At 39.8% G+C, this 25,579-nt stretch overlaps 1 protein-coding gene across 1 annotated transcript in view; it reads right to left on the bottom strand.

Moving 5' to 3' along the window:
- The window catches only part of ascc3 (activating signal cointegrator 1 complex subunit 3), a 370,189-nt gene extending 346,282 nt beyond the window's left edge, over positions 1-23,907 (bottom strand). The window contains exons 1-4 of the mRNA XM_003215509.4: positions 23,706-23,907; positions 18,163-18,313; positions 15,063-15,213; positions 11,478-12,058 (exon numbers count right to left, since the gene is read on the bottom strand). Coding sequence (XP_003215557.2) covers positions 11,478-12,058; positions 15,063-15,213; positions 18,163-18,252 — 822 coding nt within the window. The 5' untranslated portion in view covers positions 18,253-18,313; positions 23,706-23,907. The remainder of the gene's footprint in view (positions 1-11,477; positions 12,059-15,062; positions 15,214-18,162; positions 18,314-23,705) is intronic.
- Between the last annotated feature and the right edge of the window lie 1,672 nt (positions 23,908-25,579).

Genomic DNA, 25,579 nt, shown 5'->3' with positions numbered 1-25,579 from the left:
GCCTCCAATGAAGGAAGAAGATGTCAATTAATTTCTTAATAGTAAGTAAACACTTATTTAAATTCCTTTGATTCAGCCAGTCTATTCTATCTGAAACTTTGAATTAAGACGTGATAGAATTCTTCCAAGACTGGCACAATATTTTATGTATGAAAAATAGCATATGGCATAAGTCTGCAGAAACTAAATGATTTCCCCAATAGTGAAGTCATTCACGTTTTCACAGTCTTCATTCTTTTCACACAAAGACATGGAAATCATTTAAGTGTCAAAAAGTATGATTAACATTAATTAAGATGGCAAAGCCATGATACTCAGCTATCAACACTCCAATGAATCATACTAATCTCTTTAACAACATAGAAAAGGATGAAAAAAATAATCACAACACTAACAAATACAGCTGTCCTGAAACTGTTCTGATGAAATTCAGTATGAAATTATATCGGGTAATAATAATTTCCAGAAAACTAACCACATATGTGTTAAACAATATCCTGTATACTGTGTAGGTAACGGTAAAGGTTTCCCCTGACATTAAGTCTAGTCGTGTCCAACTCTAGTTGGTACTCTTCTCCATTTCTAAGCCAAAGAGAAGGCATCGTCTGTAGACACCTCCAAGGTCATGTGGCCGGCATGACTGCATGGAGCGCCATTACCTTCCCAACAGTGCTGTACCTATTAATCTACTCACATTTCCATGTTTTTGAACTGCTAGGTTGGCAGAAGCAGGGGCTAACAGCGGGAGCTTAGCCCATTCCTCAGATTTGAACAGCCAACCTTTCGGTCAGCAAGTTCAGCAGCTCAGCGGTTTAATCCACTACGCTATCAGGGGCTATGTAGACCATAGTAAACTCCTTTTATGACATATAAATAAGAAATAGTCTATATTTTTCATAATATAGTTCAGAACCACAGCAAGGAGCCTTGGGTATCTTTCAAATAATAACTCACCATGCAATTCTGAAAGTCAATTTTCAAACTAAAGTACTTTTAACAACTTTGTTTTCCATATGGAAAAAAAAGGTCTGTTTAAAAAATACTATATCTAAAATACATCTTTATAGTCCAACTACTATAAGACAACATGGAATATTAGATTACTGTCATGCACCTAGAGATGTCTGATTAAACTCCAACAGAAAATAGTACATCTTATCAGAAGCTTCTAATGATATCACATGTCAGGTATACACTGCTATTTCCAACTTGTTTGTTGGAACTACAAGATTGCCTACATCTCATATAGTATACAGGATGTTTGAACCCATGCCAACATGGCTAACAATCAGAATTAGTATGATCATTGTGGCACTGCTTCATAAAACTTGAGACCGCTGAGAAAAATTCCCTTTATTACATCAACCAATAGTTTTCAATATATACAGATGAATCTGCCAAAAGACCACAAAGAGGAAAAGGCCAATTACATCTTCTCAGTCTACTTGAGTCAACAATTAACTGTAATTTCACAAAGAGCTGCAGTTATCCTGAACTATGCAAGCAGTTACCAACATCATTGTATGTGCATTAACCTAAAGTAATAGGGATTAAAACTAATTTAGCTTTCATCACTTAGGTGACTATTTGACTTCTTTCCTATACCAACATGAATGCTCAATTTTGCTATTAATATTCCATTTTAATAGTACATTTTAGAGCAAAGCAAATGTAATTTTATTATATTATTTACTGTCACCTACCATGATACTATAAAAAATTAACACTAGACTAAATACCAATTTTATTACATAATTTTACACATATCAAAAGAAACCAATTGATTATATAGCAAATCAGCATCTTTGTCCATGGTAGGACAGAAAACAGCTGTGATCAGAATGCTCCATGAAAAAAATCTTTGATTCTCTTTCAGTTTATAGTTTAAAAAAACAGTGATTGGAAAGCACCCTGGGAGTCTTAGATGCCAATTCACTGAATGAGACAGAGCAAGAAGGAAAGTGCAATACTGAGGAACTAAGCTTTGGATGCTGTTGAAGAGTGGTGGACCAGCAGTGTACATGGGTATGTTGGGGGAGGGGGGGAGGGATTTGAAAGCATCTGATTTGTGACAGTCAAACCCATTTTGTTTCCATCTGTGAATAATAGCATACGCTAGATTTTTCATGCATTTTGTGCAGCTATTTTGAATACACATAGAGTTGTGTATTCATTCAAATGACAGGTTCAAAAATTGTGTTACATTGTATATCTGAGGCATGCTACTTTCCTGGAGAAGATCTGCTCGAGTGAATTTTTATAGAAAAACACAATTTCAGGAAATGAGACACAGTGGCACAGAATGTACATAAAAGAAAAAAAAACTTTAAGTAAAAATGCAACAAATTAACATTCCTTTTTTAATATACCCAGGTTTCTGTTCTTTCAAAGAGCTACCCTGATCCCAACATAAATGTCTCCCAAGTTCACCTCATGCAGCAAAGCATATTTGAAGTTGGTTCGTTCCTAAAACAGAATATCAAATAATCATCTTTTAAGATGCCCAAGAATATAACCTAGCAAGTCAGGATCTCAGGAAAAGTAGATACAACATTGGTATTCTTGAAATATGCAATGCCTTAGGCATGGCTAATAGAGTAGGGCCCGGTATTTGTTTCATATGTCTCATTCGTGCTTTTGTACCATACCGTTCATTCATACTGCACGGTATGGCAGGCCCCTCCCCACATGGATGAATCCGTGAAATGAAAGTGAAAACAGCACAAAACCGTTAACTTTGCTGCTGTTCATTCCTCTGCCTGCCACACTTGTTGCCTCTTGCCTGCCTCAGTGCCTGCCTTGCAGCCTACTTATTTTTTAACCTCAGGTCTCCTCTGCAGGCAGATTGAGAGAGACCTCTCAGAATCAGTGGTACCTTAAGCCCCTGCCTTTAAGCTCAGGTCTCCTCTGCAGATTGAGAGTAAAACATCTCAGAGGACAGGACCAGTAGGGAAAGAGGGAATGTTTTAAAGATTTTATTTATAGAAAGAAAAAAATCCCTAAAATTCAGGGGATGACCCAAACCTTGTAAGAGTTGGAGGGCTAAAAGTGTTAGATATGCCCTCCATGTATGGTGATTTTCACCCCTCCAGCCCTAAAACTGAGCAGAAGGGGAGCCTGGACAGTCCGTCCATTGCCACCAATGGGACAAATGCATTTGTATATTCGGTTAGTGAAACGAAAGAGCTAATTCGGATGGGCGCTGGTTTTGGAAGCAGTGGCTGGACATGGAAACGGGGCCATATGAATGGAACAAACAGAAATGGGTAGCCATTTTATACAAATGCACAAGACTAATGGCTAAGCTCCACCAAGCTTCACATTCCTTCACATGAATTGCCTGATAGCATACATCTTCTTCTAATAGTTTCTTTAAAAAAAAAAAGAATATATCAAGCAAACAGATGGTGATAATCCTCCTGTTGCTCTGAAGTTCATTCTTTCAGCATACAAGGCAACATCTTCTCTTAAGAATTCATCAGCTCCCATCTTTATTATCTAGTGATCTGACAATTAAGCTACTGTTCCTGGACAAGAGCCAACTCCACAGCACTCTTGGATTTAGAAAGATCCATTCACAGACTTGGTTTTGATCTACAGTAAGAACTAAACAAAAACTTTATTTATAAAGTCAGACGGCTGGACACCAGAAATCAAGTTTTGGCATTTTTAATGCTACTTTGTTTACATATTTGGGTTTTCCTGAGATGTTGCTAAAAAGAAAACGTGATTAAAAATTGCAGCAAAACTTCCAACATAAATAACCCATGATATAGGAGCCCCCGGTGGAGTAGTGGGTTAAAGCCTTGTAACTTGAAGGTTGGGTTGTTGACCTGAAGGCTGCCAGGTTCGAATCCCACCCAGGGAGAGCACGGATGAGCTCCCTCTATCAGCTCCAGCTCCATGCAGGGACATGAGAGAAGCCTCCCACAAGGATGGTAAAAACATCAACACATCCGGGCGTCCCCTGGGCAACGTCCTTGCAGACGGCCAATTCTCTTACACCAGAAGCGACTCAGGTTGCTCCTGACACAGAAAAAAAAACCCAAGATATTAGACCTTCTTATAAAAGAGTTACTACATTTACTGTGACATATTAAAATGAGATAACCTGATATAGCTTTCTGGCTTACAAAACTTTCCAATTTCCCAGAGAATATGATTATGTTTTAATGATGAGGGAGAGACTTGAAATATAAAATCTCTGGAAATTTTGAAGCCATGAAAAATATTCCTGAGGTCTTTAGGAATTTTTGGGAAAAATGAACTTAACATTTTTTATAGAATGAAAAGCAATTTGTTACTTGAGAAACAAACTGAATTATATACACAAATAATGACTTTATACAATTTTGTTTGGCATAAAATTATAAATTGAACTATTAGGTCTTGAACTACAAGGGACCTCTTTGGTTTTGCCACTTTATTAGGAGTGAGCAAAAAACCCCACCAAGACATCATAAACATTAGTAAAACAGAGAATCATCATGCATCAGAAAAAAATTAACATTTTCTACATTTCCCTTCCTTTACTTCAAGATTTAAAAGCAATGTTTTCAAGGTTAAGAAGATGCTTGTTTTCTTCAGTTCAGGCACTAATGCCACTAAGATGCATTACAGAGGAGGTTTTTGTTTTTTTGTTTTTTTCTTTTCAGGAGGCCTGGGGCTCCATATCTTACCAGGACAGGAACAGGGAAAATGCAATTTTCACACTCCAGAAGATAACACCAAAAGAGCCCTACAATGTTCTGAACTTTACTTTAAGTTACACTGAGTAATAAGTATTCTGGTATGTGTACGTAACAGGGGAGAATGGGCACTTGCTTCACCTCTGCAAATGCAAAGATGTTGATGTAACAACTCCATTCGTATTCATTATCAGCCAATATGAAACAAGATTATTCCCATCCCAAACTTAAAAACTAATGTCAATGACCTAGTTCAAGTTTATAATGAAGGGATTTTCATCCAATACTACATTTTCCTCCTGCAGTTTTATTTACAGTAAATACCACAATATATATATTTTAAAGGATTTTAAGATCGCCAGGAGCTGCTGTGATTTCATATGCTTTTAATGATGATTAATACTGTTTTAATACTTGTAAGTTGTATATTTTAAGTTATATCACAATGCTCTCAAGTTGTGAACCACTTTGAGTTCTCCATATGGAGAGAAAAAGTGAGATGTAAATAAACATAACAACAACAACAAGAATATATATCAGGTATGTCCTAAAATAGACCATGAATAACAAGTGTACACAGTAAATGAAAATATGCAAAACTACAAAAGATCCCTACTTCTGAAAGACTTGTTATTCCCTCCACCCCTCAGTGAGTTGTTCTTGATCAGGTCAGGCTATAGTTGGTCCTCCACATCTACGGATTCAACAAGCCATGGCATGAAAATATGAAAACAAAATCTCAAAAGCAAACCTTGATTTTGCCATTAATATAAATAAAATTGTAATGCTCATTTATTAGGACCTCATATCTCCCAAACTATTCCACCAATTGCTATAAAATTTGGACACAACGCAGCCATCGAACTAACGAGTGTTTCAAGCCTACAATTACAAACCTGAACCACCTGAGAGGTAAAAACAAACTCCTAAGCAATAGCCAATCAGACTCCTCCTCCCTTAGCAACCGTCATAACAGATGGCTCCTCTCCTTAGCATCAGAACAAGAAACGGCCAAGCAGTCTCCACCCATTAGGAAATGGCATGGGCAGGGCCACAAGGGGCAGCTAGGGGAAGCCGAGGCTCTGAGGTCTAGACACGGAAAGGGTGTCAGGAGCGACTTCAGAAACTGCAAGCCACTTCTGGTGTGAGAGAAATGACATCAGCAACAATGTTGCCTAGGGGACACCAGGATGTTTTACCATCCTGTAGGAAGCTTATCTGTATGTATCTGTGGAAGGTCCAGGGTGGGAGAAAGAACTCTTTTCTGCTTGAGGCAAATGTAAATGTTTCAATTGGCCAGGTTGATTAGTACTGAATAGCCTTGTAGCCTGGCTTCTTCCTGCCTAGGGTATCCTTTGTTGGGAGGTGTTAACTGGCCCTGATTGTTTCATGCCTGGAATTTCTCTAAGTGGTATTCTTCATTTACTGTCCTGATTGTAGAGATTTTAAATACTGGTAGCCAGATTTTCAATAACAGGGAGGGGGAGGCACTGGGGTCACTCCTTGGAAGGGGTCTATGGCCTCTCACAGCAGAAAAATAACAAGATCCCAATCCTTTCTTTCCCACTGAACCACACTTTTTAATACTTTTAAACCAGATTTTTAATACTGGTAGCCAGATTTTCAATAATAGTGAGGAGGAGGTATTGGGGTCACTCCCTTGGAGGGGCCTATGGCCTCTCCCAGCAGGAAAATAACATGATCTCTTTTCTTTCTTTCCCATTGAACCAGAATGGGCCACAGCAACAAATGGCCAGGTACAGCTAGTTTTATATAAGGAACATCATTTTATATACAGTAGAGTCTCACTTATCCAAGCTAAGCAGGCCAGCAGAACCTTGGATAAGCGAATATCTTGGATAATAAGGAGGGATTAAGTAAAAGCCTTTTAAACATCAAATTAGGTTATGATTTTACAAATTAAGCACCAAAACATCATGTTATACAACAAATTTGACAGAAAAAGTAGTTCAATACACAGTAATGTTATGTTGTAATTACTGTATTTACAAATTTAGCAGCAAAATACCACGATATATTGAAAATATTGACTACAAAAATGCATCGGGTAATCCAGAACCTTGGATAAGCGAGTCTTAGATAAGTGAGACTCTACTGTATAGGTTTTATATATATTATAGGACTTGGGCATCCACTGTGTGCATGGGGGATATCTTGGAACCTTACTTTAGTTGACACTTAGGTCTCGATGAATTTGCCCATGCAGCTCAGTATTATCTACTCAGTATTTTCTACTGAGCTGGATTCAAATTGCAGGAAAAGATATTCCACCTATACATTAAGAACTTCCTGATGACAATAGCTGTTCAACAGTAAAATATGCTACCTTGGAGGATAGTGGAGTCTCCTTCTCTGGAAGTTTTTAAGCAGAGGCTAGCTGGCCATCTGTCAGGGGTGCTTTGATTCTGTGTTACTCTGACTCCGAGGATGAGTGAGTGTGTCAGTTTCGGAGAGACAGAGTTTACTCAACAACTGTTATCTGAGCCTTTTAACTAGCAATGCAAGCAGCTAAAGCAGTGCTTCTCAACCTGGGGTCCCCAGATGATTTTGGCCTACAACTCCTAGAAATCCCAGCCAGTTTACCAGCAGTTAGGATTTCTGGGAGTTGAATGCCAAAAACATCTGGGGAACCCAGGTTGAGAACCACTGAGCTAAAGCAACTTGCAAAGGGTGAACTTTACCACAGCCTATGGTTTTTGCTTGAAACGTTTTTAATTCCATGGGTGCTATGCATATCTCTACATAGCTAGTGACACAAATCCTCTGCTTAGTTCAGAGAGTCAATTAGACATCTGGTCCACAAAAGGTCAGCTTCCCACTTAATGCCATTTAAGTCCCAGGTCTGGGCAGGATGGCAACCATGGTTATTAAAACTGTATTTTATTGCAATGGCACCTTAACTCTACAAGTCAAGACCCTGATACTCTAGGCAATTCAGTGATATATAACAAGGATGTTCTATGCCAAGTCAAGCTTAGAATTACTATAAACAAAGGGCATACAGAAACAGTAGGATACAGAAACTAAATCACGGGAAAACAATTACACAACATTCAACTGTGAAAAAAAAGCAATCCCAGCTTCGATATGGATGCCATTACACTAAAGCAAGTTCTTAAAGCATGTTGTCTCCCAGCCTGAGCCAAAGACTGGGGCAAGGGGGAGGAATAGGAAGAATTTCTGGCAATTCAAGGTGAGTGAGCAAGCACCACTGGGGAATTTTATTGCCTACCAACTCACCTGGAAAAGCCTAAAAGGATTTTTATTTATTGCTGTAAAGAACAGAAAGCCAAGAGAGAATTTGCTGAAGGTCATGCTGTATGGTTAGAGCAAAGGCTTTAGGAAGAGCACTGGAGAGGATGGAATCCAGCAATGTCAAAGATATTATGTTGAGCAACCATTCCATCAAAGATAACTTGTGACTAAGAAAAGCAAACACAAGTGGAGGTCTGTCTGTTTAAATGGCTACTGAACACAATTTTGGCTCACAGTGGAAGCACAAGGACCAAGTTTTAACCATGCAGAATGCTACTAATGCTACCAACCATTACAAAAGCCTCTGCAATCTTAAGCAAAACCTAAATTAGAATCCCGCATAATACTGTATTGATGCTTGTTACATATAAACCATTAATCTTGGTTTGAAACAAACTGACTTCTATATACACCAAATTCACAAATAATTTGAATATGGTTTGTTTTGGCAGTTTTGAACCATGGTTCCCAGTTTGCACATAGTAACATACCAAGAACTATGGTTTACTCTAGCCACAATCACATATATCCTTTCCCAGGGAAATATTTAAACCACTATGCAACCACAAATACATTAACCTGTCTCATGAAAATAGATCAGAGGGCATGAACGCAGAAATTTTCATGGGGTGAAGGGTGAACAGAAAAATGTGAAAAAAATTAAAACTCTCTCATCCTTATCATAAGGTGCTCTGAGATAAACTGCTCCTCCCTCTATGGCTGCATTTTGTCAAATACAAACAAACCATTGGTCCCAGAGTGTGATGGAAAAGGTAACAGAGATTTGATACCAAATTTTTACCACATGATTAAAAGATGTTGGCAGAAGAAGCTATGGTAACATGCCTGTAACTGGAAAATAGAGCAATGTCATGCATGAATGCCTTGAGGTCATGTCAACCTAAAGACACAATGACAACCCTATGAATTCCATAGGATTTTCATAGGCAAGTAATAGGAGGTCGTTTTGCCAGTTCTCCCCTTTAGCCTACAGCATGTGATATTTGTTGGCAGTTTCGCATCTAAGTACTAACCACAGCTGACACTGCTTAACTTCCAAGGTGAGACAGGATCTGCTTTTAGAATAGATGGTATAAAAAAGTGAAATGAGTTCAACTCCAGTTAAGATTCATGTCTGCTGTGTAACTTGATTCCTCCCTCCCCCTTCCTCATAACCCACACACAATATTTAATGAAACACCAGTTTTTATGAGAATTAGAAGGAAATGACACCAATTGTTTTGTTTCTAAGTGTTCCACTAAAAGCAGACCAGGTCACAGCAAAAATATATTCCAAATTTCATTTTAGCCTCTGATAGGCCAAACACAAAAGAGTGAAAATTCCACTCAGCAAAGCCAACAGGTACAACATATTGAATCAGTTGGCCCCTGATCTATAAATATACTGCAGCTGAACGCCATTTGGTGGATGGATGGAATGCAAAACTGAACCAGAAAACATTCATTCATACATACATAGTAGACAGAAGCCAAAAGCATCTGAAAATATGTCCGTTTGTACATCAGAATTTTCACCCCCTCTTCTCCCTACTGCATGCGCCCTTAAACTCTGATCCAGATGATTCTCTATCTCCAAGGTTCTTGAGCAGATTTTGGGGAAGCACACATGAGCAGGCAGGATGAGAGGCAATCATCCTCACAGCTAATAGAAATAGATCGGTCTGCATGAAATATATATTGGATTTCACCCAATTTGTTCAGGCCACCAATTTCTTCCTGCCTCTACATTCTTCTGCCAAATTATCCTAGAGGAAAGATGGAGCTTATTTTTATTTGTTCTCTTTGTCACTGTTGTTAATGTGTTCTGCAAAAAAACAACAACAACAACCAAAAACCACCCAAATTCTGCTGGTAAAGATAAACAAATAAGTGGCAGGAAACCATTTCTTTCCACTCCATGGAAAATTAGCTTAGAAAAAATATGGTGTTTCTCTCCTGGAAGCAGAGATATACTTGCATCATGACAGAGAAGCCCTTGTTACTGAGATCCACATCATTTTTCAACACAAGCAACCTAAAACAACATTTTTGGACGACCATACAGGACAGAATGAAAACCAACTCATTCCGGACACTGAAAATGGGCTGATACAAACAGTTCTCTTTGAATTCACTTCCAACCTTTGGATTCATATGGCAGGCATCCTATTCAACATTTACAATATCATGACCCCCAAGTGACAATATCATAATTACTGTATCTACTTGCCAATAAGTTGATCTCATAGATAAGTCAAGGGCAGGTTTTGGGCTCAAAATTATTAAATTTGCCATGTCTCATGAATAGATCAAGGTTAAAACTTAAGAGACATGTAACTAATCACTTTCTCTCTTTTTAAAAATACACAGAGGAAATATACTTAGGAAGAGCTGAAGAGGAGACTCAACTTATTTCTCTTTCTTCCTTCCCCCCTCCCTCCCTATATATATATACTTTTATAGTTGTAGCAATGACCAAAAGTGTCCCAGAAATCATACCTTAGAAGCTATGCAGCTTGTTGCATCCTGTCTCACTAATGAGAGAGGTCAGGATTCATAAATACATTCTCAAGCCTCTGGTATCACTGCACTTGGAGTGTTAACCAGATTGTCATAGCTTCATTTCCTATTGCAGGACCTTGGTCTATGTCTTTAATATAATCCCCCCCCCTCGCCCCCCGCCCCCGGCCAAAGACTTCTACTTTCATCGATTCAATTTTTGATTCTCTGTGCAATATGAGACTTTGAATTAAGTACCACACTGAAGAACTGTAGCACAATTTTAGCATCATCATTCTACTTTGCACTAGCTAATCTCTTTTCTATTATCTTGAGAGAAATAAAATATACTCCTCACAGTTCTCCCTCTCAACCCCCAATTTCATTTGTTCTCTTCTGGCAAAAGGATCGTCACATTTCATTCTAAAGACATTTTTTTCCTCTGCCAGCTTCGGAGTTTCTTCTATAAGTTGCATCATATCTGTACTATAATGTTCCTTCAAAGCAACCTTACCAAATTTAAATCCTAGGCTTTCCTTTTCTTTATGGTGAGCCAAAATGGAATTTGCGACAAGAATAGCACTTTCAATGTGGGACCATTGTTCTATTAACAATTTCTACTGGTTCAAAATGCCATTTGGCTTGCATTCAAAACAAAAGAAGAGCACATTTTATATGTTCTCCCTTAACTGCCTTCCTAACAAGAGCTGAAGCACTGCCCCTTCAGAGTAAATCTACAAATATGCTAGGACTGTCCCAGTGCTATTTTCCATTTACTGTAAACTATGAAAAATAGAATTAGCTTCTGATTCCTTTTATCCTAATTTCCAAAGGTTCTCCTGACCATCAAGATATACTTTTTTTTTGGGGGGGGGGGGTAGGAACCACTGTAATAAAGCAAGAACAGAAAAGCCCTATTATGTGGTTAGCTTCTAGTAAAGGAAACAATGGATTCAAGTCAAGTCACAGACATTATAGTAGACTGAATTCTGTGAACATTTGTGAGTATCCTACCTCATTCTGTAGCTCATCATCACTTTTATTTGAAGCAAGCATCTCATACAGTGTACAGCAAAGATGTTCCAATGTCGGCCCACCATGAGTTCCCTTTTGAGATTCATTCAGATATTTTCCAACCTCACTCCACAGAAATGAATCGTCCACTTTCTCTGAAGAGGTGAAGTCAGCATCTTCATCATAGCAATTTGGGAACGGATCCAAATGGTTATTCAGCAATTTCTTGTAATCCAAGCTTATAGCATTCTGCTCGTCCATGTCACCATTCATTGGCAGTTCTTCAAAGCAATCTAAGTCATGCATGTCAAACGAAAATGCTATGTTTTGACCAAAGCCCACTTTCATGTCACTATGCTGTTCTGGCATTTGCAGAAGGGCAGAGAGCTGTTCTTCAGTAAAGTGAGAAACAATCCGGCCAGTAGCATTGCAGGCTGCGGTTGCAGAGGATGGTGGAAAGGGCCCGAACATCTGTTTGATTGCTTTGGTTTCATTGTGGCCAACAGATTCCTTTGTGAGAAATATTTTAAAAAGGAAAACAGCACCACTTTCAATTGCTTCTTGTCCATTCTCAGATCCCACTGTGCATGAAACAAAATAAGAGAAGATGACAACTTCACCTATCTTCACTAAATAGGTATTCTAGGTAGGTATTTGAACAATCTATTGATACTAGATACATACTTGGATCTGGTAAGTCATTAAAGCAGAGGTCAGGAAACTGTGACTTTCTGCTTGCAATTGGACTTCAATTCCCATCAGTTTTAGATAGCACAATTATTATCCATTAGAAGACTAGCAGTTAACCAATGCGCAAAAGAGCAAATTTTCGCTATCCCAAAATTAAACAAACACAAACCAAGAACCAAACCTTAAGAATAAGCTGTCTCTAAAAACTGCAATAAAATGAATAAATGTACTTTCTTTCTTTAGATCTACACATGCTTCTGCACATGCTTCTGCTAAAGAAATCAAATAATGGAAGCAAGAGAGTATGGCACTGATTTATTATTTTGCAGTAGTTACCTTCTCTTTTGCTGAATACAATGAACCAAGACATAATCTTCTTCTTAGTATGCTAGAGAATTAGCTGGGACCTTTCAAAGAAGACATTAATATTTCCCTTCAGTCCTCAAATTTCTAGCATTAGAGAGCAGGGCAGTGTAAATTGCGTGCATCTTGAACTCTAATATTTGCTGGTGTTCACTTTCCCTTTGCAATTTGCCTGCTATTTTTGGATGCCTAAATTACATTTCTAAATTGTTACCTAAAGTTTTTAGTTATTGTAATAAGCCTAAATACCCTAAAAGCACGAGATCCTATCTGAACTTGGAAGCGAACAAAGGGAAGCCCTGGTTTGTACTTAGATAGAAGAACACCTAGAAATACCAGGTGCTATAGACTAGCTTTCAGGGGAAGCAAATGGACTAAGCAATCGTGCCTAAGAAAATCCTATGAAATTCATGGGGACACAAGTCAATAGGTGTCTTGAAGGCATATATATATATATATATATATATATAAGAGCAGACATGTGGGGAGGGAAGGAAAATTTAATCAGGAGAAATTCTTTTTGGGGAAGCCCTCATTTTGCCTCCCCAAAGCTAGATATTAAACTGTATGCCAGATTTCTACACGTATACTCCATTCTTTACATAGTGGTACAGGATACATTCAAGTCTTTCTAAAACAAGTCTTTCTTTTCACATACATTACAGACAAGCAGTTTCTGACTTGCTCTCCCTTTCTTTTTTTTCTTTTTTTTCCTAGTTTTTTAATTTAAATTATTGAAAAATTTTGAATTTTACATATTCAGTACTTAAAACTTATACATTCTTTAACAAATTTCCAATACAGAGTTATGTATATCATAGCTCCTATAATATTTTCACTATCTAACTATATCACATACTCATATTATTTACATTTTGTTACCCCTCACCTAGTGCTATCCCTTCACCTCAGACCAGCCAATTACAATATTTCCAAAATTCCATTGTTTCTTTTACAGGTTTTCCCCCCTTACCTTATACATATACAAATTCTATAAATTTTCCCCATATCTTCCCAAAATCATCCTTTTTTAATAACCCTCTTTTAATTTTAATATTACATGTCAATTTATCATTTATCGCAATATCCCAAATCTCCTTATACCATTCTTCCAATTGGCACTCCCCCTTTCCTTTCCATTTTTTGGCTATTAACAATCTTGCTGCTGTTACCAAGTTGGCGATTAGTTCCTTTAACTCTTTTGATATTTGAATATTATCCATAAATGACAACAGTGCTATTTCAGGCATTCCTATTATTTCTGTTTTGGTGATTCCCTTTATTTCTTTAAAAACGTTCTCCCAAAAATTTTAAACATATTTACAGGACCACCACATATGTATATATGTACCGATTTCCTGACAGCCCCTCCAGCACTGCTTAGAATATTTCTTATCAATTTGATTTAATCTAATTGGTGTGAGGTACCATCTACAAACCACTTTATAATAATTCTCTTTTATTCTTATAGACATGTTTTTTAATATACGCATATTCCACATTTCTTTCCAGATTTGAGGGTGTATTTCCTTATTGCAATCTAAATCCCACATTTCTTTAAGGTGATCCTGCTCCTGTTCTTTATCTATTAGCAATTTGTAAATATCACTTGTTTAGTTCTTTCTTTTCCTTCCCTTTCTTTCTTTCTTGCTCTCCCTTTCAGCTAGTACTTTCCCTACAGTTCAGGACAAGACTAAAGAATTTAACCATTTAGCTTTCTCCTCATTCTAAGGAATGTTTTCCTCATGCAAATAGCTTTAGATAGCTACCTCAACCACCTAGTCCTCCTTCCTACTTAACTTTAACAGAACTTCTCACAGAAACATTCATGGGAAGGAAGGTTGACCAGCCCTAGCGATTTCTTCCCCCATCCAACTTTTCCAACCAGAATGTAGTATCAAGACCTTGGAAAATTTCCAACATGTGTCATCACATGTCTTGAAGTACAGTGTTCCCTCACTACTTTGGGGTTTGCTTTTTGCGGACTCGCTGTTTTGCAGTTTTTAAATAAAGACTAAAATAATATTATAAATCATAAAAAATTCTGATTTACAATGGTCTCAGTTGTTGCAGGCGCGGGGCGAAGAAGGAGCCCAAATGGCTGTGGGAGGAGAAGGAGGCAGCGCCGCCATGTTCCCGTTTCTTCTCTTCTTCCCTTCCTTCCTTCCTCCCTCCATTCCTCCCTATGGAGAAGGCTAGCATCCCTACTTCGCGGATTTTCACTTATCGCGGGTGGTCCTGGAACGTAACCCCCGCAATATGTGAGGGAACACTGTAAATCCAAATCTCTCCTTCTCTTTCTTCCCCAAAAGTCTGGTATAGTATCGTTCACATTTTGGACCATTCAGTTTACTATCACATGGTGTATAACATAGATTGAATATTAACCTCTTTTTAAAAAGATGAATTAGAATGCTAGACAGCCAGATAAGAGTGTGTATTTTACGTTAATTTGTTTTTCACTAAATTAATATAAAACACTGTTTCTTCAACCTTCCACAATAATTAAGCCAATTCTGATTTACCACTTACCTATTTGTTTGGCAGCTTGTAGTATTGTCTTTAAATCTCTTTGCAGAGACTCTTGGGTTTCCTTGACTGAATTTTCACTAATAAATGTGACTAATCTCTTCCAGACAAAATCAGAATTTGATAGTTTTTCTTGTAATTTGGATCTTTTATCCTGAAGACAAACATTGTAAATAGTCAGAAACTCAACAAAAAGAAAATATGTATGTTCTAAAATACCACAGATTTTTATGTATTACCTGTTATGTTACCTAGTAATTTTTTAGTGTGTTAAAATGGAGCAAAGAGTATTTGGAATGTTTACATGTAGCTGAAACCAAAAAATAAACTGATTGTATTTTTATTCAACAAAAGACAGCTTTCAGCAGATTCAGTTGCCAATTTCAAATCACTTAATTCTATCAGAGGTTGTAGCCCTTGATGCTGCAGTCTTGTGACAATGAAACTCAGTAGCATGCACTAAGCAAAAGTGAGGGAAACCACTTCTGGTTTGTTGAAATAGCACAGCCACTAAAAAACGGATTTGAGAAGCATGATTCTACTCTAAATTAAAACACCTACTATCCATGTGTCCTGTTTGAACATTTAAATGCAGTATGTTTCACCATTGCTCCACCACCATTTGGGAGTAGTTCCAGTATACGAAAACAGCCAAGGACAGTATGCGTCATGAAGCTGCACACTCTTCATTCCTGGTTTACAACTAAGAAAATTACACATGAAAATGACTTTAAACCCACCTAATTTTGTAAGAAAATGCATTTGTGTCCTTTAACTTTTACAACACATTCATAAAAATATGTGTAGCAGGACAATTTATGTTACATCGTGATAGTAGCAACACTTTGAGTAACTTCAAACTGTAAGTCTACATGTGCTTCAGTTGAAAATAAGTTTTATTGTTCTAACAACATATTTCTTCTGAGTAGGCATGTGCCTCACTTTTCTCATCTTATTTTATTATTCTTAATTTATTTATTTATTTATTACATCACTTCTACCCCGCCCTTCTCACCCATCAGGGGACTCAGGGTGGCTTACAGTATAACCATACACATTAAAAACAGTTTTCATCAAATTTAAAAATCCATCAAGATTAAAAATTACAATAAAATTAAGAATAGCCATTAAAATATACATAATTATACATTTAAATATACATTTAAGGCGCTTTCCATGTTCATGTGGGGTCTGTCAGTAGGTCATATATTCTTATCTCATTTTTGCTGCTACTCATGCTCAAATGCCTGGTCCCATAACCACGTTTTTGTCCTCTTTCGGAAAGACAGGAGGGAGGGAGCCTGCCTGACTTCAATGGGGAGGGCGTTCCATAGGCGGGGAGCCACCACTGAAAAGGCCCTGTCTCTCGTCCCCGCCAGCCGCACCTGTGAGGCTGACGGGACCGCGAGCAGGGCCTCATCTGACGATCTTAAGCTTCGAGGTGGGTCGTAGCGGGAGACACGTTCAGACAGATAAGCTGGGCCGGAACCGTTAAAGCTGCTTTCTCTTAGCAATATTTAACTGATTCAGAAAAGCCCAAAATTAGTGAAATATCTTCTGTTGTATAACATGACACAAGAACTCTCCTTTGAGATAAAGTCCTGCAACTTGTCCTAAAACATGATGTTGATACTAATTAAAATGACTGGGCTTGGCCATAAAGAGAGTCATCTACAATTTTATCTATAATCATCTGTCTTTAAACCCTTATGCACTGCAACAATTATCAGAACTTGTTAGTCATCTTCTATTTAAATATGCTGCCCAAGTCCTTTAGGGAGGAAGTACAGCAGATTGGTTATTCTATATAATTTACTAATCATATTTTCCCCGGTTCCATATTTCAATGATGATCTCCTTTAAAATCATCCTACCCTTCTCCTGCAATGTCATCTGTCAATCCACAAGTCAGAGATCTTGCTTGGAATTCTTTCAATTGTTCACAAGGATGAAATGAGCCAGAGACACAGGATTTTAATACATACAAATGTAATAATGTAAGTCCACTCACCTTATTACCTTTACTATCTTTGTTCTATACCACTATGAATAAAAGGCATTAAAATGGCAGCTAAAAGATCTGTACATACAGATTAAACATAACTAGTACTGCAACGTTTTTTCTGATATCCATCAAGAATTTATTTAAGAAAAATGCATTAAAGTGCTGTACAGAATGTTCCTCCAATTTATGCTATATTAGTTGTTGCTGACGCTTGTTTCAAAGAATGGATTCTCTTTTAATGGTTCATTTAGTTGTATAAGTGCACTATTTCAGATGACATGGGAAGAAAGGGCCAAATTGCTCTTCTAGTTATAATGATGAAAAACTGGAATAAAAGGAAATCCAGAAGTGTTACTCTGGGCTTATACTGACATGAAGAAAATCAGGATCTGCCTGAAGTGCTTGGGTAGATGTAGGCGTAGGTGGCATCTCAGTATCAAATTACCAGACAGCAATTTGTTTCTCAATTTACTGTGAAGAAAAAGATTGGCTTGACTGGCAATGATTTTTTTTTTTTTGGGGGGGGGGGGGGGGACTTGCAGCGTTATTTATGCTGCTTTGCCTTTGTTTCAGGAGTGTCTTCTACCCATTACATATGTTAGCTTTTCTGTTTCAAAGGTCTAGTAGCTCAATCTCTATACCAATTTTAGAAAGAAAAAAACAATTTTAAAAAACATTCATATCCCCCAAAACAGTAATTGCATCACATACAATAAAGTGAAGAATTGATCTACTAATAATCAAATCTATATAAGCAATTTGTGGTGAAACAGAAGGTAGTATCACTCTCAGAATATTCATAATGTAATAACCAATTCTGTACAGCTATTGGCTAAATATTCAGGCTGTAACCCACAGAATGTTACTTTCTGGAGTCCCACTACAGCCAGCAAGGGTTAACCAGAAGATGCATTAATTTTTTTTCTAAAGTTATGGAATTTGTACAAGTTTCCCAAATGTCAGCTTTATGTAAAAAATAAGAAAAATATGCTAAAAATGCAATCTGTGACTGTTTGTTGACAAAATCATTGAACATTTTAAGTAAACTAAGACATTAAAATATTTCTACAATTTTTAAGTTTCATCAAGATAAGTTACCGTTAAATCAGCAGATTTTTCACTATAATCATCTTGTTTAGTGACATTTGAAAAGGAGCGCAGTGCTCCTGTTAGTCGAGGAAGGGCCATTTATTACCCATTCAGCGATCCATGTGATGACAAACTACATTCATCTTCAATATGTAACCTCCTAAAAAGATCAACAAAACCAGAATTAAACTTTGCCAGTACCTTAGCAACATTTCAGATACAGATAAGGGATTTTAATCAATGGACAGATTAAACCTAATGAATGCCCCACCTATAGAAGACCAACTAAAATAAATGGGACTAAGGCTAACCTTGAATTTAGCCCAAATGTGCTGTTCTTCATTGTGAGGCAATACAAAGAACATGTCAGTCTTGAAAACACCTGGAATCAGTATTTGTCACCTCAAACAAGGCCGGTATGATTTACCATCTCAAACACAAATGAGAGGCAGTCTAGTGAAACAGTTTAATTATCTTCCTCTTTCCAACATAATTTTAAATGGGCAGCAATAGTATTTTAAATTATTTTTAATGACTGGCAAAAACGCATTGTATTTTCTAAGCATGAGAACCAAGTCTTAGATAACAACAGTTTCAATATCGTCACTTCAATACAGCTATGACAATGCAGATTTTAACCTGGACAATAAAATAACCAATATTTGCTTTTATGAACACAATTTCTTTTCTAAAAAACCACACACAATCTTTGACTTTATTTATTTAAGTATTTATATATAAGGCTGCCAGGGCCCTCAAATCAACCCACAAAAGATAAAAAAAAAACTGATACAATTTGTTCAGATATAATAGCCCCTCTGAAAAATGCAATGCAATCAAGCTTGAGTTCACATACTTGCTTCTCTCATTCATTTCTGAATGAAACACCCTTCTTGTGTCATGGTCTGATCATTATCTGGTCAGTTTTAGAGTTTCGGCGACCCTAAACCTCCGCAGGGGTGAAGGACAAATTAAGATCGTCCGCCCCAGGAGACTGATGGATCCGGAGGGATTCCTGAGGAATCTTGGGGTTCTCCCTGCCATGGAGCCTGGCGATCCTGTCGACGTCTTGGTCTATCTCTATAACAGGGAAGTGACCAGGGCGATAGATACGATCACTCCCGAACGCCCCATCACGTTGCGTCATGACAAGCCGTCTCCCTGGTTCACCGGGGAGCAGGCTGTGATGAAGCATACGAGGAGGGGGCTAGAGCGCACTTGGAGGAGTTCTCGGGACGTGTCCGACCGAGCACGGGCTACAGCCTTTCTTAGGGCGTATACCGTGGCTATACAGGCAGCCAAGGAGTCCTATATGACTACCCGGATAGCGTCTGCAGCAAATAGATCATCGGAGTTGTTTCAGGTCGTTGGGGAACTCCTTCAGCCACCTGTGGTGGAGGAGGCTTTTGACGACCCAGCAACTCGGTGTCGTGATTTCGCACACCATTTTGCAGACAAAGTCGCTCAGATACGCCTTGAGCTCGACTCCAATTTCACCACAGTGCCAGGGGAGGTGATTGAGGCATCTGCTTGCCCAATTTTGTGGGATTCTTTTAGGCTTGTTCTTCTTGAGAAGGTGGTGGAGGTCCTTGGGGCTGTGAGGGCAACCACGTCAGCTCTGGACCCTTGCCCGTCTTGGCTAATTAAATCGGCCAGGGAGGGGCTGGTTGATTGGTTTCTGTTGATCATTAATGCATCGCTGGAGCAGGGGGGTTTTCCATCTTATCTGAAACAAGCTGTGGTTCGTCCACTCCTTAAAAAGGTTCCCCTTGACTCTACGATGCTGAACAATTTCAGACCAATCTCCAACCTCCCTTTCTTGGGTAAGGTGCTGGAGCAGGTGGTTGCCTCCCAGCTCCAGGGCTTTCTAGATGACATCAACTACCTAGATCAGTCACAGTCTGGTTTCAGGCCTGGTCACGGCACCGAGACAGCCTTGGTCGCCTTGGTGGATGACCTCCGTAGAGAGCTGGACAGGGGGAGTGTGACCCTGTTGGTTCTCTTGGACATCTCAGCGGCTTTCGATACCATCGATCATGGTATCCTTCTGGGACGACTCTCTGGGATGGGTCTTGGGGGCACGGTTTTGTCGTGGCTCCGATCCTTCCTGGAGGGTCGATCCCAGTTGGTGAAACTGGGAGACACCTGCTCGGACCCCTGGCCTTTGAGCTGTGGGGTCCCGCAAGGTTCTACTCTGTCTCCCATGCTCTTTAACATCTATATGAAACCGCTGGGAAAGGTCATCCGGAGTTTTGGAGTTGGGTGTCACCTCTATGCAGATGGCGCACAACTCTACTACTCTTTTCCACCTAATTCCAAGGAGGCCTCTCGGGTGCTGGACGAGTGCCTGGCCGCTGTGTCTATCTGGATGAGGAGGAACAAGCTGAAGATCAATCCCGACAAGACAGAGGTCCTCCTGGTCGATCGTAAACCTGAACGGGGTATAGGGTGGCAACCTGTGCTGGATGGGGTTACACTCTCCCTGAAGCCACAGGTCCGCAGTCTGGGAGTCCTCTTGGATTCATCGCTTACGCTTGAGGCTCAGGCATCGGCGGTGTCTGGGAGGGCCTTCGCACAATTGAGACTCGTGCGCCAACTGCGACCGTACCTCGCGAAGGCTGATCTGGCCGGGGTGGTCCATGCCTTGGTCACCTCCAGACTGGACTACTGTAATGCGGTCTTCATGGGGCTGCCCTTGAAAACGGCTCGGAAGTTCCAACTGGTCCAACGAGCGGCAGCCAGGATGTTAACTGGGGCCCCTTACAGAGAGAGGTCAACCCTCCTATTTAAGGAGCTCCACTGGCTGCCATTTATTTACCGAGCCCAATTTAAGGTGCAGGTGCTTACCTACAAAGCCCTGAACGGTTTGGGACCATCCTACCTCATCTTTGTCTACGAACCCACGCGTTCACTTCAGTCATCTGGAGAGACCCTGCTCGTGATCCCGTCTGCATCGCAAGTGCAGTTGGTGGGGACACGAGACAGGGCCTTCTCTGTGGTGGCCCCCTGACTCTGGAACACCCTCCCCAAGGATCTCAGACAGGCCCCTACATGGCAGTCTTCAGAAAGAATTTGAAGACCTGGCTGTTCCAATGTGCCTTCCCAGATTAATAGGAAATCTCCAATACCTAGTCCCATAAGCACATTATTAGAACTAAGATCGCATATCGCACTCTGCACTTGCCCTATCACCTGTCACATCAGCACTTTTAATCTTGTACCCATTACTCTGGCCCGGCCCAGTTCTATTGTGTTCTAGCGTATTGTTATTGCTTGTGGTTTATACTGTTTTAATTGTTTTAATTTGCCTTTTGTTTTGTATTGCTACATTGTGTGTTGAGGCCTTGGCCTTTGTAAGCCGCATCGAGTCCTTCGGGAGATGCTAGCGGGGTACAAATAAAGTTTAATAATAATAATAATAATAAGACTACACCGCAGAGCTGTGATCTTAACTGGGAGGAATATGCCCCTCTGCCACAAGAGCAATGGACCATAACATTCTAAGCCTATTAATAATCATTTTAATAATGATCAAGATCAATATTACATATTCCATCTTAAAGAAACTATTCAAAGTTCCAACTCAAAGTGCCAGCCTTGCATAACAACACACTACTCACATTATTGTAAACCTCTCTTCAAATTTTTCTAGCATAAATTCCATTACAGACAACAGTGTAGTACAGTGTAGTGACTCTTACATAAAAATGGCAAAATCAATGTTTGCTTTTGGCCACTTTTGAGGGGAGGCGGATATTTTCAACCTGTAAATGGTTGAATCCAAGGTTGCAGAATCTGTAGATATACACGGCCAACTTTCAACTCAAACAAGAGATCAAAAAGAAAAAGAGAATAAAGTTTGGGTTTAAGAGTTAAGGCAAATAATTGCTAATTGTTTAATAGGGTGGGATTTCACTGACAGATTGAAGAAATATGATCTACAAGATATCTCAGTATAAAGGTAAAGGTTTCCCCTTGACATTACGTCTAGTCGTGTCTGACTCTGGGCCTTGCTGCTCATCTTCATTTCTAAGCCAAAGAGCGGCGTTGTCCATAGATGCCTCCAAGGTCATGTGGCTGGCATGACTGCATCGGGTGCCGTTACCTCCCCACCAGAGTGGTACCTATTCCTCTACTCACATTTTCATGTTTTCAAACTGCTAGGTTGCAGAAGCTGGGGTTAACAGTGGGAGCACCCCCCGCTCCCCCGATTCAAACCACCGACCTTTCAGTCAGCAGTTTAACCCACTAGGCCATATGGGCGCAAAGCATGCTATGCTGAAGAGTCAAATTTCAAAAAAAAGAAATGTAGAGTCTCACTTATCCAAGCCTCGCTTATCCAAGCCATTTTTGTAGTCAATGTTTTCAATATATCATGATACTTAGGTGCTAAATTCATAAATACAGTAATTACAACATAATATTACTGCACATTGAACTACTTTTTCTTCAAATTTGTTGTATAACATGATGTTTTGGTGCTTAATTTGTAAAATCATAACCTAATTTGATGTTTAATAGGCTTTTCCTTAATCCCTCTTTATTATCCAAGATATTCGCTTATCCAAGCTTCTGCCAGCCTCTTTAGCTTGGATAAGTGAGACTCTACTGTATATTTCATCTTAGAAAACCCTCTCTAGGAATTTGACACCACTTTAACCGCTATAGGGGCCCTTAGTGGCACAGCAGGTTATACCGCTGAACTGCTGAACTTGCTGACCGAAAGGTTGGCTGTTCGAATTGGGGCAGCGGGGTGAGCGCCCGCTGTTAGCTCCAGCTTCTGCAAACATAGCAGTTTGAAAACATGAAAATGGGAATAGATCAATAGGTACCGTTCTGTCAGGAGGGTAATGGCGCTCCATGTAGTCATGCCGGCCATATGACTTTGGAGGTGTCGATGGACAACGCCAGCTCTTCGGCTTAGAAATGGAGATGAGCACTAACCCCCAGAATTGGACACGACTACTTAATGTCTGGGGAAAACCTTTACTTTTACCTTAAACACTACGGCTGGATGCTACGGAATCCTGGAGTTCATAGTCTGGCGAAGCACCAGCACTTTTTGGCTGAGAAGGCTAAAGAACTTGTAAAAGGACAACATCCATGAGTACTTCGTTTCAGGGGCATACTCAATCTGTGTAACTTGTTAGGAGTCTATATAGCAGGCATGGGCAAACTTCGGCCCTCCGGTCCTTAAGCGGCTGAGGGCGAAAAGGAAGGGCCCTGAGGCTGTTGGGAATTGTGGGACTTGAAGTCCAAAACACCTGGAGGGCCGAAGTTTGCCCATGCCTGCTATATACATAGGGGGACGGGGGACCTCTTATGTAGGGTTATTTAAATATGTAGGTAGGATTCCCACTTTTCGGGATCTGGCTCCGTGAAAGCCAAGAGGAAACCTGACCGAGACGAAAGGGCGGCGGGGCCAGGCCCTCTGCTCTGAGATCCAGGCACCTCGAGTTCGGAAGGAGACCCATTGGACTCAACAGAGGAGCCCATATGGGCGCAAAGCATGCTATGCTGAAGAGTCCGCCGTCTTCCTGCCCTTCTCTCACCTTTCAGGAACCGGCGGCGGCTCGTATGCAGAGGCCCGGCACACCAGAGAGGCGCTGGCCGCACTCCGCGCCCCGAAACCGGCTTCTGTCGCTCTTACGAAAGGCCACGCTGTGGGGCCGGCTGCCGCTTCCGGGTTCCTCTTTTTGCGCAGGCGCGCTCCGCTTCTTCCGCTCTTCGTTTCGCGAGTTAGAGCGCGCGCAGCCTTTTGGAACGCGAGTGACGTGGCTGTATTCAAATGAGTCCAGCGTCCGTGGTGCATAAACGCTGCTTAAGGGAGAGATCAGAGTTTCTGTTTCGTTTCCCGGGTTGTCCCTCCGAGGAAGGAAATAATCATAGATTTACTAAATCTATAGAGTGACCGTGCTGCGATTTGGAGAAAGGACTTCCGAGGCAACTTTTGACTCTCACCCCACCCACCCGCTTGGCTGCTGTTGTCATTTAAATAAAATAAACCAAAGAGAAAATAATGAGAGGTTTAGCTTGGCTGGGCAAGGGTGCCCCAGATCCCGAACTGTGTGTGTGTGTGTTTATGTTATTTAATATGGGAATGTGAGTAATATGTTTCTAAAAATAAAAGGCTAAGGCCAGTGAAATCAATAGTTTCATTTATTCATGTCCTTATGAACACAAGTATATATGCATACACTCGAATATATAGTATCAGACTAAAGTGAATGTAAATTGTGTTGTGGAAAGGAGAAAATCATGACAATGATCAAAATCTGGCTACCAGTATTTAGAAAAAACTCTAAAATCAGAATAGCAGATAAAGAACAAAACTCTGAAAACGGGAATACAAGACAGGAAACAGCTAATACCTCCCAACAAAGGATTCCCCCAGGCAATAAGCAGCCAGGCCTTGAAGATGAAAGGCTATTCAATGCCAATCAAGGTGGGCAAACAGACAAGAGTTCTTTCTCCCACAGATATATGAATAGACCTCGTTACCTCTGAGGATGCCTGCCATAGATGCAAGCAGGCCTGTAGCGAGGCCTGTAGCAAAATTTTCAAAACCCCTCCCGATTTTTTTTTTCTGGCTACGGCCCTGGATACAAGCAAAACATCAGGAAAAAATGCTTCTGGAACATGGCCATACAGCCCAAAAAACTCACAGCAACCCACAAGAGGTTTAGCTTGGCTGAGCAAAGATGTCCCAGATTCCGAACTTTGTGTGTGTGTTATTTAATGTGAGTAATATGTTTACAAAAATAAATGGCTAAGGTTAGTGAAATCAATAATTTTATTTGTTCATATACTTATGAACACAAATATATAGGTATGCATACAAACAAATATGTAGTATAAGACTACACATAAAGATAAATACAAAATAAAGTAAATGTAAATTTACATCACAATGAAAAACTGTTGTCGAACACGGCACCCCACACCCACCACACCGATGATTCATAGTTCCCCAAGAACAACCTATGCCAAAGTGGATGAAATAATCTCCTCTCACTTTCTACAAGGTCTCTGCAACCCCCATGGCGGACCAGTAGCAGCAGAACCCCAGAAGTCTACCCCCACTTTATATACTTTTATTCTTTTTATTAATAGTCCGCAGATCTATGCTGATTCATACCAGCGTATATACTAGTGGTTCCCAACCTATGGTCCGTAACCACCAGTGATTAGCAAGAACTAAAACATGGTCTGCAGCCTCACCGCTACTACAATGGATAATAACACAGCCCAACCAAAAAAATTTTTTTTTTCTTGGTGTCTTTGTTTTTAGGCCTGTTCCTGGGGTTATTTGGGGGGGCTGATTCAGAAAATTTCATTGGATAGACCACATCAGCTCTAGATTATTGAATATGGTTTTCTGTGGGCAAGCAGACGGTGACTACTGGATTGGTGACTACATGGATGG

This window comes from Anolis carolinensis, chromosome 1 (assembly GCF_035594765.1).
Source record: "Anolis carolinensis isolate JA03-04 chromosome 1, rAnoCar3.1.pri, whole genome shotgun sequence".
NCBI lineage: Eukaryota > Metazoa > Chordata > Lepidosauria > Squamata > Dactyloidae > Anolis > Anolis carolinensis.
This window is presented reverse-complemented; position numbering and strand designations above follow the sequence as displayed.